Source organism: Phyllostomus discolor, chromosome 12 (genome assembly GCF_004126475.2).
Source record: "Phyllostomus discolor isolate MPI-MPIP mPhyDis1 chromosome 12, mPhyDis1.pri.v3, whole genome shotgun sequence".
Classification (NCBI taxonomy): Eukaryota; Metazoa; Chordata; class Mammalia; order Chiroptera; family Phyllostomidae; genus Phyllostomus; species Phyllostomus discolor.
In genome coordinates this window covers 14,505,980-14,521,061 of record NC_040914.2, presented here as the reverse complement: position 1 = coordinate 14,521,061, position 15,082 = coordinate 14,505,980, and the positions used below count along the sequence as shown (strand labels likewise).

Here is a 15,082-nt window from a genome sequence, read left to right as displayed (position 1 = left end):
TGCTTTTCAAGTACAATTTTCTTTCTTTTAACCCCATTCTAGCTCAGCCACCCAACCTTCCCCATCTTTCTCCCATTTCTACCCACCCCTAGTTTTTGTCCATGTGTCCTTCATACTTGCTCCTGTAAACCCTTCCCCTTTTTTCCTTGAAATTCCCCTGAAATTCCCTCCTCTCTCCCCTCTGAATTTTGAGAAGTTTCATCTAAATACTTTTTCAATCTGATGAGACTCTACTTTCTTGGACTATGAACTGAATAGAACCTTGAAGTAAAATTCTAGAGAGAAGTGGTTATGGTTTTGATAAAAGACAAGGATTGTAGACATAGAAGGAAACCACTCTATATGATTTCTATATGATAAATGTCATGCTTCAATGCCTACAGCTAGCATAATACTGTCAGGAGAAAGACTAAAAATGTTACTAAGATCATGAACTATATAAAAATGCTTCTCTCCTCACTTATTCAACAACATATTGGAACTTAGGCTGAAAAAATTAGCCAGAAAAATAAAATAAATGTACTAAAATGAAAAAGCAAAAAACAAATGATCTATTTTAACAGAAAACATAATGTTGCATGTAGAAAACACTAAAGATTTTGTCTCCCCCCCAAAAAAAATGTTAAAAGTGTAAAATCAGTGCAGTTCCAGGAGAAAAACAGCATCATTTGATTTCTTTGCATCAACAATAAATATCTCAACATTGAATTAAGAAAACAGTTCCATTTACAATACCATTAGAAAGACTAGAATACTTTGGAATAAGCTTAACCAAAAAGGTGGGAGATGTATACACTGGAAACTACCAAAGATTTCTCAAAGAATGGGGTACTACACAGCAGAAAGAAGATGGAACTCCTACCCTTTGTGACAGCATGGATGGAACTGGATAGCATTATGCTGTGTGAAATAAGCTGGGCTGTGAAAGACAAATACCATATGATGTCACCTATAAGTGGAAGTTAATCAACAAAACAAACATGCAAGCAAAATATAACCAGAGATCCTGAAAGAAAAAAAATGACAATAACCAGAGGGAAGGGGGGAGTGGGATAAAGGGGAAGAAAGTAGGAAGGGTCATCAAGGAACATGTATGAAGGACACATGGACAAAGATAAAGAGGTATAGGATTGAGGGTGGAAGAGGGGATGTGTGTGGGCTGGGTGGAGTGCTGGCAGAAAAATGGAGACAACTGTATTGGAACAATAATAAAAACAAGATGAAAGTTATTGATTAAATACAAACATGTTAGTAATTAAAATAATTTTAATCAAACTAAGCCTCTAATTAAAAGAAAAAAATAAAAGTTAAACTCTTTTTAAAATCTTCACGGAAGGTCTTCTTACATCATGGTTGTACAGGTCCTCACCCAAGTTACGCTTGTACATCCCACAGAAATTGAAACACAGGGACACTGGGATGATAAAGTTTTATGAGAGGGGCACAGTCCTTTTGATAGAAACTCTCTGAATCATAATACTAGCAGGATAATTTTAAGGAGACTCATGTGTATTCCAAGTGGCAAGAAAATATGTAATTACAAAATGCAATTAGATTTCTAAAGAGAATTCTTTAAAATATGGAGTCAGAGGCCTGCAATCAGGAGGAACCTGTGTGAAGGTTAACAACTCTGAGGGAAAATGAAGGCCTCTGGGTCATAACCAAACTGCTTTCTGCCCAGTGGAGGGAAAAACAACTATATCTCTTGCAGCCAAGACATAATTTTCATCTGCATGAGTTCCTGCAATTTGTAAAGAGGTGCAAAATAACTGAGACTCCCTGAACACAGCCAGAACTTGATCTCCCAGAAGGTTGTGCTTCTGGAGATTTCCAGTCAGACATTTATTTATCTCTATAGTCACTTTCCCACTCATCAAAATTAATCACTAAGGGAGAAGTGTGTCCTTGACCCTACAACATAGCTGGTTTCACCTGATTTAGCCTCATTAATTAGTTCCCTAAGTGCAGAGGAACTGACATTCACCACATAGTTTGTTCTGATGAAGGTTTTCCATGAAAAACATGATGGGAGTTTTACCAGTCTCTTGAGGTTAGGAGGCTTTGCCCAGACACTTCACCTCCAGTTTCACTCACTTTGGGTGATGTCTTTTCTGAAAGAGGTACCAAAAGTCTGGAGATGTCAAGTTTAGCTCTATAAAGTATGAGGTCATTTCAAATTCCATGCACATCCGTCTGAACTAGAACATCGAGCTAAAGCCTTGGTTTTATTACCAAACTTTCCGATTATACCTCATTAAGAAAAAGAACAGAAATATACTGAAGTCATGCAAATAATTTTATTAGCATAGAAGGAAGAATACTCAAGAAACTTTAGAAATCTCTTGAAAGACATCAAAGAGAAACACAAAAATCAGTGTTGCTACTCACATTCTTGCCATCTGGTCCATTCCCATTGTCTACAACAGGTGCCCTCCACATGTGTTCATGGATGAGACACCGAGCTCAAAGTCTCTAAGTTCTTTACCTTCTCTCATTTGTCATCACACAACTACTGCTCATCCTCTGAGGGACACAGTGTCTCAATGATCCCTCCACTGTGGACATGGTACACATGAAACCAAACCATGGTGGTGGCTGGTCTGAAATGTGATCTTAAATCAACAATAATGACACTGTCAGCTCATGTTTTTTTCTATTTATTGACTCAATGCAAATATTTAAGAACTATTCACCCTCAGCATGAATCAACTATGATATTGCAAAAAACCCACTTTATTTAGAGTTTAACAACATAGAGTGGGAAAGGAGGATCACTCAAATTTCACATCCAGAGCAAGTGATGCACTTTTAGCAGAATTTATGGGGTTGAAGCCTTTACACTGGTAATTACCAGCATCCTCCCTCAGGACAGGGTATATGGTGAGGTTTCTGTGATCACGTGACAGCGTTATTCTTTCTGTGAGAGTCAGACTTGTGCCTTTGAACAACCACTGGATGGCGTGAGCGTTTGTGTCGCAGGTCAAGACCACAGCATCCTTATTCTCTGTGACTGTAGTGTTGCTGGCTAGGAGGGTGGGCCCACTCACAAACGCTGTGGAGAAACAGAGAAAGTGACTCAATGAGACTGGGCTTCAGACATGCAGGCACATGGATTCTTCAGAGATCTCAGCCACTCACAGCCCACAGTGATTTATGTAAAGGTCACCAGAGGGTGATCCAGGCATTTGGAGGACAATTGTGTAAGTTCAGGTGACAATATTAAGGAAAGAGTTGCCATTCCTCTCTGTCCCCAGACAACTTCAGGGAAAATGTATCCAGAGACACTGAAATAAGAACATACTGATAGTATACAGAGGGAGGGAGAAGGGGAGTAACAGGGAAAAGAAGGGGAAAGGGTCATCAAGGAACATGTATAAAGAACCCATGGACAAAACCAAAGGAGAGAAGAATTGTGAGTAGGAGGTGAAGATGGTTGGGGTGAAGGAATGTGGTGGCAGGTAAATAAAATAATTAATTAATTATTATTTCAGTGTTGTACTTGAATACTTGAGTAACACCAAAATAATAATTAATTAATTTTAAAAGGAGAAGAGGCCAAGATTTCAACATAGAGAATACAGTCTTTTTGATGAATGGTGTTGAACAGCAATATCCACATGAAAATTAACAATGTGGATCCCTGTCTGATACTACATACAATTAAGTCTACATTCTCCGTGTATCCTGCATTAAGCACTAAAATCCACCCTGAATCAAAATGCCAAGGGGAATGGAGGTAGTGTCCAGGGAATATCAGGCCTGTGTGTGAGGTAGAATTCACCCCACCTGACACCCAGAGGTCAGAGAGCAATCACTCACGGTATACAGTAAGCCGTCCACATGCTATCATTTTTTGACAGCCTTGTAGTTGCACCAGTATGGTGTAGATTCCTGAGTCTTTCATGGTGACATTCTTGAACAACAAGGACCCATCTTCCTCTACTATCACTCGTTCATCTGGAGGACCGCTTTTATGGATTCTTGGGTTTAGTGAAAGAGATGCAATATAATGATGGCTGTCAATGGTTTCTCCCTTGTACCACAGGAAGCCTGCTGCTTTGGGAGCTGTATGGTGGATATATAGATGCACATCAGTTCCTTCAAGAGCATTCTTCGAATGAACTGTCACTTGGGCTGTGGTAGGGTGGATCCAGAAGTTTAAGAGTGAGACTAGGAAAGAAAAAAAAATGCATGATTATTGATATCTACATTTTGGGATAGAAGGATGAAACCCTGAATCCTGAGCAGGTCTCTATATCTCAGCCTTGTTCTGCAGGTGAGTTTGTTTCTCTCAGGTCAAGGTCAGAGACATGGCCCCTTTTACTTCAGCACCTCTGAAGCTTTTATTTTTTGGGTTTCAAATACTCTTTTCTAGCTGTTTGTCTTGCTCACCCCTTCACTGTGCTCAGAGGCCACCTGATACTCAGAGGCATTGCTGACCATCTTTATCTAAAGATTCTGTGCCTTCATTTTCTGACATGCCCCTACTTTTTTTTTATACGGCTGTTGTGGGTATCTGATGTCACATCTAGATCCTTCCTTGTTCCTCTCTCCTCCATAGAAAATAGGCTTGATGACAATAGAGCTCGCCTGATCTTGTACCTCCAGTGACAGAGCCTGGGAATACATGGAGTTGAGTGAATGCATGATCCCAGTGTCCTGTACATCTTGGGATCTATTGGCCCATTTCAAAGGTTGGTGATAAAGACCATGTGTAAAACTTCTTGTTAAATTATTCTGATGCTTCCTGATAAATCAGTATATTGGCATGACAAATAACAGGAAATACACAGCAAATGAGGGTTTTCTGCCTCTTACCACTTCCAGATTATGAGATTTTCCTCTAGCTGAGGCCCCTTCTCCATTCTACTCTTTCTTTTTGTCCTTTACACTCTCATAGAAACAGAAGCCTTTCTTCTTTTCTCAGAGCACTGGCCTCTTCAGCAGATCCCAGCCAGTCTCTGTGTCAGATCCTTAGTCTACCCCAAGGAATTATCTTGTACTTACCAACCAGCAGGAGCCCTTGATAGTGGACAAGTTCTATGTGGGCCGACACTGAAGAGGACCCCATGGTGTGTGTTGTCTCTGCTGTGCCTGCCTTTTTGAGAGAAGCTTGAGGTTCTGTAAGGCTCACAGGCACCTCTGTCCAGAATGGTGCAATGTGCTGTGTGTCCTACCTGTGTGCTGAGCTTTATTCTGGGACATGTCTACAATTGTCATGTGGGCTGCGGGTGGGGTATGTGCACATTATCCTCCCTCTCCCTGCCTTCATTTTTGCCATTCTTATACCTTGTAACCAGTACTGATCCCCTATACTTTCGTTCCTTGAGAACTTCTAACGCCTCTTAATACCACACATACAAAAACACACACTCCCATGTTGTGTTATGAAAAGCAAAAGCAAAAGCCTGTGGTGTCTGGGTTTCAGGCATTTCCCACAGCTCCCTGTCAGGTGTACAGTAGCCTCCCCCATAGCCCTCTCTCTTTCACCTTTGACTTTTCCCTTCATAGCAAGAGTTCTAGAGCTAACTTTGAAAAAGCTGTCAAAATGATGTCACCCATCCTGTGCATCAGATCCTTGGTGAAATTTTTTCAACATCTCTCCTTCCAGGTGAAATCTTAAGACTGCAGTTTCATCATCTGTCCAGGTAATGTGGGTGCCCATTCAAATTGGGATCACATGATATGAAGGTAGAACCACTTCTCCTGCTCTCCTGTGCACAGGGAAGTCTCCAGATCCTCTTATAATACAGATTCTGGGGAGCAGTGCATCAGAACTCTGCATCTGACTAGCTGTCAGGAGAGATTGATCCAACTGACCTGTAGGGTACACTTGCAATAGCAAGGCTGATGGGGGCACATGTGTCCCTGAGAGGATGGCACACTAAGGCCAACATTGGTCACTGCTGAGACTTGGTCTTAGGACTGTCAGCACCACTCGGAGAGCCACAGGTGTCCAAAAAGACCTGTATAATTTCTGTTTGTGACACAGAAACCCAGCTGGGCATGGGTCCTCTCCATGTTCTCAGATGCTCTTAGGGTTTTTTTCTTCCAGCAGGAAGGGTATAGAGATAAATGTGGGCATGAGAAGGTTTCAAGCTTGGTGGTAATCGCAGAGGGGATCCGTCTTTTATCTCAAGTTGATACCAGACTGGCTTTTGTTCTCCAGGACAAACATGCAAAACTAGGATTCTCAGTAGGACCTGCAGTTTTTTGGGTGTGAAGTGGGATGTGTCCTGCATGTCCCAGTATGCAAGGACTGTATGGTAAGGTGGGTACCTACAGGTTTCTGTTTTTCAGGAAACAGCTTCATGTAGACCACCCATCTCCATGTCTGTTTATTGGACCTGTCCTTGTGCTGCCTGGCTGTTGGGAGGACCTGTGATTTCTGCTTGGATGGCTTTCTTGTGGTCACCTTGTCTTGCCATGGATGATGGTATTCATGAGCTACAGAGCAGCACAGAACCCCATGAGGGAGGAGGTGCTCCAAGGCCCTGTCAAAGTAAAAAAATTCAAACCTACAGATCAGTTTAATGAGTTTTTCCAAGCCAATTTGACATCATATTCTGGGAGAGAGGTCTCAACTCCTGTGCAGGCCGTTTGTAGCTTATTTTACACATTATAATCAAAGTAGATGGTGAACAATAATGCCTAACACCCTCTCACACCCCAGGCTTCACAATTTCTCACCTGACTCTGGGAAGATCCCATTCCTCCATGACTTCACTTTGTGTTCACCTCTGCTGACACACAGTCTGCCTGTGGACAGGTCCCCAAGGATCCCAGCCAAATACACCAGAGGTGACAGGGATCAGAAAAGGAATAGAAACAGAGAAGAGATTTGTTTTCAATTTGCTGATTCTGGTGGCAGAATTTGAGGACAGGTGTGTGTAATTTGTAAAATGAACAAAAAAAAAAAAAACACCCACAAAGAATGAGGACAGTGATGTCTGCCCTGAGCTGCATGTCAAAGAAGGCTTGAGAGAGGCTCATTCAGTACATATCTGTGGGTCGCTGGCATAACAGATACCTGCATGTTCACTAGAGTAGTTGAGGTTAATGGCAGAATATCTTTTCAAATCTCTGTGATCTTGAATCAACAATGTTGGTGCTAAGGGCATTGTGGAAATGTGCTTTTCATGCTGCCAAGTCATCATGGATTCTTAGGCAAGGCTGCTTTGACACAACCTGGGTCTCCAGAAGAATCTGGGAATGTCAGGTCATCTCCTGCTGTGACTATAAAGTCATAAGAGAGGGAGACAATTGCAAGCCTTTAAAAACATTAACAAAATAAGAAAAACATTGGAAGATTTGAAAATATGTTAAGGGTTGCTACTTTCAGTAAAATGTCATGATAAGCTAGTACAGGGAGGTTAGGTTAAAGAGAAACTTGCATGAAACCAGTTAAACATAAATGTAAGACTTTATTAAAGACAATGCAATAAGGCAGTAAGAAAGAACTAGACACCCCTGATACAAAGCCTGGAAGGCTTTAGAACAGAAGGAACCGTGGGAATGTGTGTTTGCTAGTTGACTTTAGACAAAGAAAGGCAAAACTTTGCATAAAACCTTAACAGGATGTCCTTTTGTGTTTTGGCTTCAAAGTTCCTCAACTAAGGTAGGCTTCTGCTCTTCCTCAGAGACTGCCACACCAGGAAGATTAAAAATCAAAGTAATGGCCTAGTGCCTGAGATAGATATTCTTTGATTCTGAACACTGGTAAGAAGGTTTCAAAACTACTTAGGTATGTTACAAAAGACCAGATAAAAATTGGAAATAACCAATTTGTATTTACATTTGTAGTGAAATGGTCTTAAAAAGATGGATTTCAGAGGCCTATAGTCAGAAAGAACCTGTGCTAAGATTTTGGACTCTGAGGGAACAATTGGGTCTCTAAGTCATAGCACAAATGCCTTCTTCACAGTGGAGGGACCAGTGAGTAAATCTCTTTTAGTCAAGAGCCAGTTTGCTTCTCCATTACTTCCTGATATTTAAAAAGAGGTGTCAGTTCCTAGGAATGTTGGTACAGGGGTAAAAATGCTGAGAGACCTTGAACAGACCCAGGATTACATCTCCCAAGATGCTATATTTTACATGTCTCTGCACTCACCTTTTATTTATTTTTTTGTTCACACATCATTCAAACTAACAAGTGTATTCTATATCCTACAACATGGCTGATGTAATTTGCATTGTCCTGATCAGTTATCGAAGTGAAGAACTTGTGATATTTACCACATAGTTTGCTCTGATGCAGGTCTTTCTATAAAACATAACATGGGAGTTTTAACAGCCTCTTGACGTTAAGAAGCTTCACCCTCACAGCTGACCTGCAGTAACCCTAATTTTGGGTGATGCCCTGTTCTCCAAGAAATACCAATATAAACATCAGGTCAAAATTAGCATCATAGAGCGTGAAGTTATTTTTGATTTTGTGAACATCAATCTGAACTAGGACATTTGAACCAAAGCTTCAATAGAATTACAAGTGGTTCCAATTATATTCTATTAATAAAAGGGACAAAGTCATGCTAAACTTATGCAAATAAACCTACTGCCAGGTAAATAATAATATTCAAGAAGATGTTAGAATTTAGAGAAAGAAGTCAAACAGAGAGAAAGATAACAGTGTTACTACCCAAATAGGTATCTTTTAGCTTCTTGTTGTCCACACAATTTCCAGAGGCCTTCCACATGACCCCTGGAAGAGGACAGAAGTAGACTTTCTCCGAGCTGGTCACATGCTTCCAAGGGTCATCACATGATAACTGCCAGTGCTCCAAGGGACTCAGTGACTCCTGCACTATAAAGATGGTGCATCTGAGACCAACCAAAGGTGGAACCTGCTGTAAAATTAACCTTTAGTTAAGAAAAATGACAATGTCAGCTTTTATTATTGAGCATTTCTTGTCTCAATGCAAATCTTTAACCATTTTCCACTTTCACAATTGATCTATTTATAAAATGCAAAAGATTTATTCAGAGTTTAATAACAGATGAGGGAAGAAGTATTATTTATATATTACACCAAGTTTGAGGGGCTCACTTCCTAAGAAACTCTGAGTTTGGTGGCATCACACTCATAATCTCCACATCCTTTCCCCAGACAAGGTCTATGTGCAGGTTTTATAGACATATGACAGCTTCATTCTCTTAAAGAGCCAGAGGCTGTCACTGTTGTAAAACCCTGAGTGGAACTCACAATTGTGTAGCAGACAGAAGCACAGTGTCCTTATGCTCTGTGACTCGGGGGTTGCTGGCTAGAACTTGGAACTCTCACAGGCTCTGTGGAGAAACAGAGGGTGTGACAGATAGGCAGTGGTCTTGGGACCTGTGGCTGCCATGCAATTTCTGATATCTCAGCCACTCATAGTCCACAGTTAAGTTTATAAAGGTCACCTGAGGATGATCTTCACCTCTGCAGAAAAGGGATTGCCTTCATTGAGGTGACATCATATAAAGAGAGGGCTGGAACTTCCCTCTGACCTCATTATTTGTACATTACATGAGATTGTACATAGAAAACTTTAAAGCTCCTCCAAAAAATTCTAGAGGAAATAATAGAACTCAGCAAAGTAGCAGAATATAAAATTACTATTCTGAAATTAGTAATGACTCTATAGAAGAATAATAAACTCTCAGAAAGAGAAACCAAAAAACAAACCCATGTACTATTGCAATAACAGAAACAACAACAGGAAAAATCTAAGGTAACTAGAAAAAATATAACCAAGGAGGTAAAGACCTGTATTGTGAAAACTAAGGGACATTGAGAAAGAAAGGGACATTGTGTCCAGAAAGATATAAATGACAGGAAGTATATACCATGTTCAGTTAATGGGGACATTAACATGATGTTAATATCCAGGTTACCTAGAGCAGTCTGGGTACAGGTTTAATGCAATTATTATTACAACACCTATGGCACCTTTAACAGTTCTAGGTCATACATTCTAAAGATATGCATAGAACCAAAATGAAATAACCCAAATGGCTTTAGAAAGCTTGAAAAATAAAAAGAACAAAGTTGGAGAAATTACAATACCTTAAATGAAACCATAGTACAAGGCCATTTTAATCGAAACAGGGATGTACTGTCAGAGGAGCAGATAGATGAATTAATGGAAAAGAAGAGAGAGCTCAGAAATTAACCCACATCTATATGAAAAACTAATATTTAACAAAGGATACAAAAGCATACAATGGAGTAAAGAAAGTCCTTTTAAAAAATGGGGTTTGGAAAACTGAACTGGTACATGCAAAAAAAAAAAAAAAAAGAAAAGAAAATAAGCTACCAACTTAGACCCCAGAAAATAAACTCAAAATGGATAAAAGACTTTAATAAAAGTTTCAAAACCATAAAAATCCTAGAAGAAAACATAGGCAGTAAAATGTCAGATATTTCCATAGCAATGCTTTCTCTGATATGTCTCATAGAGCAAGGAAAAGAAAGAAAAAATGAACAAATGAAAGTGTATCAAATGGAAACCCTTCTCCTCAGCAAAAGAAACCATCAACAAAATGAAAAGAAAGCCCACTGTATGGATAAACATAGTTGACAATGATATATCAGATAATGGATCAATTTTCAAACTACATAAGGAACTTATACCCCTCAACACCAGGAAGACAAACAATCAATTTATAAAATGGGCAAAGATCCTGAATAGACACTTCTCCAAAGAGGACATGCAGATGGTGGATAGACATATAAGCAAAGGCTCAGTGTGTCTATCCAGATGGATGTAGCCTCTGTGGGAAACAATCTGGGGTCTCTTCAAAAAAATATAAATGAAACCGTCTTTTGACCAGAGACCACTCCTCTTAGAATAACTATTTTTTGAATAGATGTTTGAAAATTTTTAGAGTAAACTCATGCTACTATATGTGAAATAAGATAGTCAGGGAAAACAAACACAATATGATCTCACTTCTTTGTGGAAACTAATAAACAAAATAGAAACAAAGGCACAATTACATGGAAAAGACTGACAGCTGTCAGAAGGAAAGGGAGGAGGAACTAGAGAAAAGAAGGTGATAGAATTAACCAAAGAATATGTATACAGAACCCATAGACCCAGATGACAGTGCAGTGATGGCCTCAGGAAACAGGTGGGCACTGTGTAGAGGTGGGACCAGAAGGGAGAAATGAAGGCATCAGTAATGTAGTCAACAATGAAAACAAGTAAACAAATAAAATAAAAGCAATATCATTTTCAGGTGGTGTGTTGCAAACCAGCAGGAATGATTGTGTCTTGATTGCTGTCGTTTAATTACAAATTGAGTAAAATATCTGAAAATTCCAGATTGTTCTGAAATGCTTAAGTGACAAAATCATATTGGAAATAACCAGTGCTTATGGAAACACAACATTATAAATGTACTTAATTGCAAAAATATTGTGCACATAAAAATGATCACAAGGGCAAATTATATTCATATTTTATCCCAATAAAAATGGAGATAAAAAAGAATGACCCTAATTTCAATGAGCTTGACACAGCTTCACGGAGAGTGGCAGATTGAGGATAAGTTGGCACTTGGTGTGGGATAGGCATTATAAGAAATTTCAGAAAACAAACTCTAAATTCTGATCCCTAGGTTTAGTGTAATTGAAAAGAAACTGAATTAAATAAAGATAGTCAAACAGAACATCAATTCAGAAAATTGTCACTTTAAGTTTAAGGAGGTAGATTGTGGCCAAGACTGCACACACAAAGGGGCTTCTGAATGCTGGTAAAGAGCTGTTTTTTGACTTGGTGCTTAGTTGTTAGCTTGACTCTGTTTTGTTAATTCATGCATATGCGGTATCAACTTTTCTTTCTTCATAAGTAAAGTAGCTTAGAAATTGATGTTCTTGCTTTTGTTTCATAATCATTTTGGCTTTGAATATAATTGCTTTATCTTTAATGTAAACACTATTTTTTACAAAAATAAAATGACTCATTTTTGATAAATGAAAAATAACTCTTATTAAAGCCATTTATTAAAATAACATCATGAGGTTTACAAACAAGAAAATAATCATCTTCATTTAAAATTTCCATACTCATTTTTTCAAAGTAATGAGCTTGTCCTTAACAAGCATGAAATGACTATGTCATCTTATTTATTGTAAAGACAATGCCCTTTAAAATGTAATATGATTTTAAAATGGTAATGGCCTTTCAAAATATCTAGATCATGTCCTATAGACAGTCAATGATCCTATCTTTAATAAATGTGTATTTTTGAGGAATTTGAAAAGCTAGCAGTGATTTCAGAGAGAAAATGACTACCCATGGCAACTAGGATGTGTGTCTAGAGACTCAATATTCAGTAAAAAGTAGAAACACTAATCCCTGTGTCTAATCCCTGTAGCATGTAGAGGCAGATACAGAGGAAAACAGAGTAGTTCAACAGGGTATTCTGCCTTGTTATAGGACAATTCCACTGTGAGCCCTTTATCTCTGAAACAGTGGGAGAAGAGTGTAGACTCTTCAGAGCCATTCAAGAGACTGAGCAGAGTCATAATAACCGAGGAGGCCAGACCTTTAAAAGCATCCCAATGTCCCTTCTCCAGCAAACTTCACTCAGTATTTTGTGTCTTTAGTACCTTGTGAAAATAAATAATAATTTCTCAGAGTGATTGAATTTGTTTTCAGGTTATTCACTGTGTCAGTCATGCAAAATTTGAACTTTGGTGTCTTGTGTTGTATCGCCATTGATATCAGGAAGGTGGCCCTTCCCTACATGATTCCTACAGGTTAACAGTGCTGGAATCACTCACACTTTATATGTACTAAAACAGAAGAGATTTTACTGTCTTTACAATGTGCAATTACTAACAGGGGAGTTAAATGCCCTTTTAAACAATTAGCTCAGAACTGCTCAGGATTATAGAGGTTGTACAGACACAAATTTACCTGACAGTTCCCAGCCCAGTGCTTCAGATATTTCAGAGATGAGATAAGATAATTGAAAAATAAACAAGCAGCATTTAAGATCATGATAGGTCCTCTATAGGATAATAAAGTTGGATGGATGAGATAGAAAATGTGTGGGCTTGGGTTTACTTTCATTTGTAAGATGGTCTGGAAAGTTTTTCATGACTATGTGACATTGGAAGAAGATATGGAACAGGGACAAGTGGGTCAAGGAGATTTCTGGAAAAGCTTATTTCAGGAAGAGAGAATGGCTTTTGCAGTAGAGTTGGATCAAGGGGTTGCTTTCCATACATGAAGGTCAGAAAACTACTGTGTCTGGAATAGATGGGATACAAAGAATGACAGGGAACATATAATCAGGAACCAGATTTTCTAAGGCAGTGCTCTCAAATAGTGATTTTTATGAAATTAAAGAGCCTGGGACAGAAAGTACACCAACCACATCACTTAGTGTCCTGTTTATCTCAGTTTACATGATCTTCACTGAAAGGCTTTCTGAACCAAAACACTGAGTTCCTTGATAGTCTGGTAAAAACTTTGTGTTCTATATAGATGAGCACTTTTAGCAGCACTAATGTGGAACCTTTTGAATGATGGTCAAAAATTTGGATTTTTTTTTTTTTTTTTTTTTTTTTTTGTGATTGAGATGCAAGTGACAGAAAGGCTTTGGGAACAAAGGAACAAAAAAAAAAAAAAAAATGCCCTGACTTGGGTTTTAAAAGAATCCATCTCTAAAGACAGGTTTTTTTCTGGTGTGGTTGTTGTTATTTGTATGAGGAGGGTAGCAGAACTGTCAGTTAGAAGACCATTACATTACCTGATATAGAAGCAATGTTGGCTTGGACATTAGTGTTGTAGTTTTATTTACACATTGGACAAAGTCTCCAGGTGTGCTGATGGATTAGAGATGACTGTGAGAGCAAGAGAGGCATTACCAGTAATGAAAATATTTTATACTTGAGTGTAGAAAGGATGGAGTTGACCCTGACTGAAAGAAGAAAGAGACTGAGAGGATCAGATTGAGAATTTGGGAGGATGAAATTCTTGGTTGTGCACATGTTTCATTCAAAGTGCTCAGGGCACTGAACTGAGACTGGTTTCACTGTACTGAGTCATTTTTATCAGACTGATCCTTCTGTGAGCAGTGACTGTCTGCAGGGTGAAAGTCGGGAAGGTAACTGAGGTCTTAAGAAGTTTGTCTGCACTCTGTTAATCCTGTCTTAAATGTTAAAATTGAACCAGAAAAAAAAAATGGAATGAGGTAGGGTCCAGGATTGTCTTTCTTGTGTGTGAAGTAGAAATCACCCCATCCAACACCCAGAAGTCAGAGAGCAGTTACTCACTATATACATTAAGCTGTATGAATCCTATTTCTGTTTTTTTTTTTTTTTAATTCTTGAAGGAAGGCTCTATGAAAGCCTTCCTATACTATTCACGATGACCTTCTCTATCAGCGAATACCCAACATCATTCACGATCTCTTGTTTGCTATATGTAGGTCCTTTTTTATGCTGCCTTGATCTTAAGTCAATAAATACAAATAAATGATTTCTGACTGGGCCATTCCCCCATACCAGAAGATGCCCCTAGCATCAGGAGGCTTATTGCGTACACGTAGAAGCACATCGTTCCCTTTGGCAGCAGTGGTCAACACAATGGAGAGTTGTGCTGTGGTGGGCACACCCCATAAGTTTAAGACTGAGACTAGGAAATAAGAAAAAAAAAGATAAATATTTATGTCTATGATTTGGTATGAAAAAATGAGGCCATGAATGTGAGCAGGTCTCATTATCTTTCAGCCTTAGTCTACATGTGAGTGTGTGTCTCCCATAGTCAAGGTCAACAGCAAGGTCCCCATTACTTCAGCACCTCTGAAACTGTTATTTTTTCAGTTTCAAATACTCTTCTGCAGGTGTCTGTCTCATTTACCTCCTCACTGTGTGCTCAGAATCCTTCCCACACTCAGGAGTGTCTTTGAAAGACACCTTTGCTGACCACCTTCACTAAAGATTCTGTTTTCACTTTCTGACTTGACCCTGGTCTGTTTTTTGTTTTCATAGCACTTTTGGGTACCCGACATTACACCTAGATCTTTCCTTGTTTCTCCCCCCTAGAACATGGGCTCGATGAGAGCAGGGCTTGTCTGATCTTATACC

General features: G+C 39.0%; 1 protein-coding gene across 1 annotated transcript; it reads right to left on the bottom strand.

The window, feature by feature from the left end:
• Positions 1-2,670: 2,670 nt before the first annotated feature.
• Positions 2,671-5,181, bottom strand: LOC114511424 (carcinoembryonic antigen-related cell adhesion molecule 21-like). Its single transcript, XM_028530122.2, has 3 exons — positions 5,008-5,181; positions 3,820-4,170; positions 2,671-3,052 (listed from the first exon to the last, which is right to left on the bottom strand). Exons 1-3 carry the CDS (start codon positions 5,069-5,071, stop codon positions 2,772-2,774), a joined length of 696 nt encoding a protein of 231 aa, XP_028385923.1. The 5' UTR covers positions 5,072-5,181; the 3' UTR covers positions 2,671-2,771.
• Positions 5,182-15,082: the final 9,901 nt, after the last annotated feature.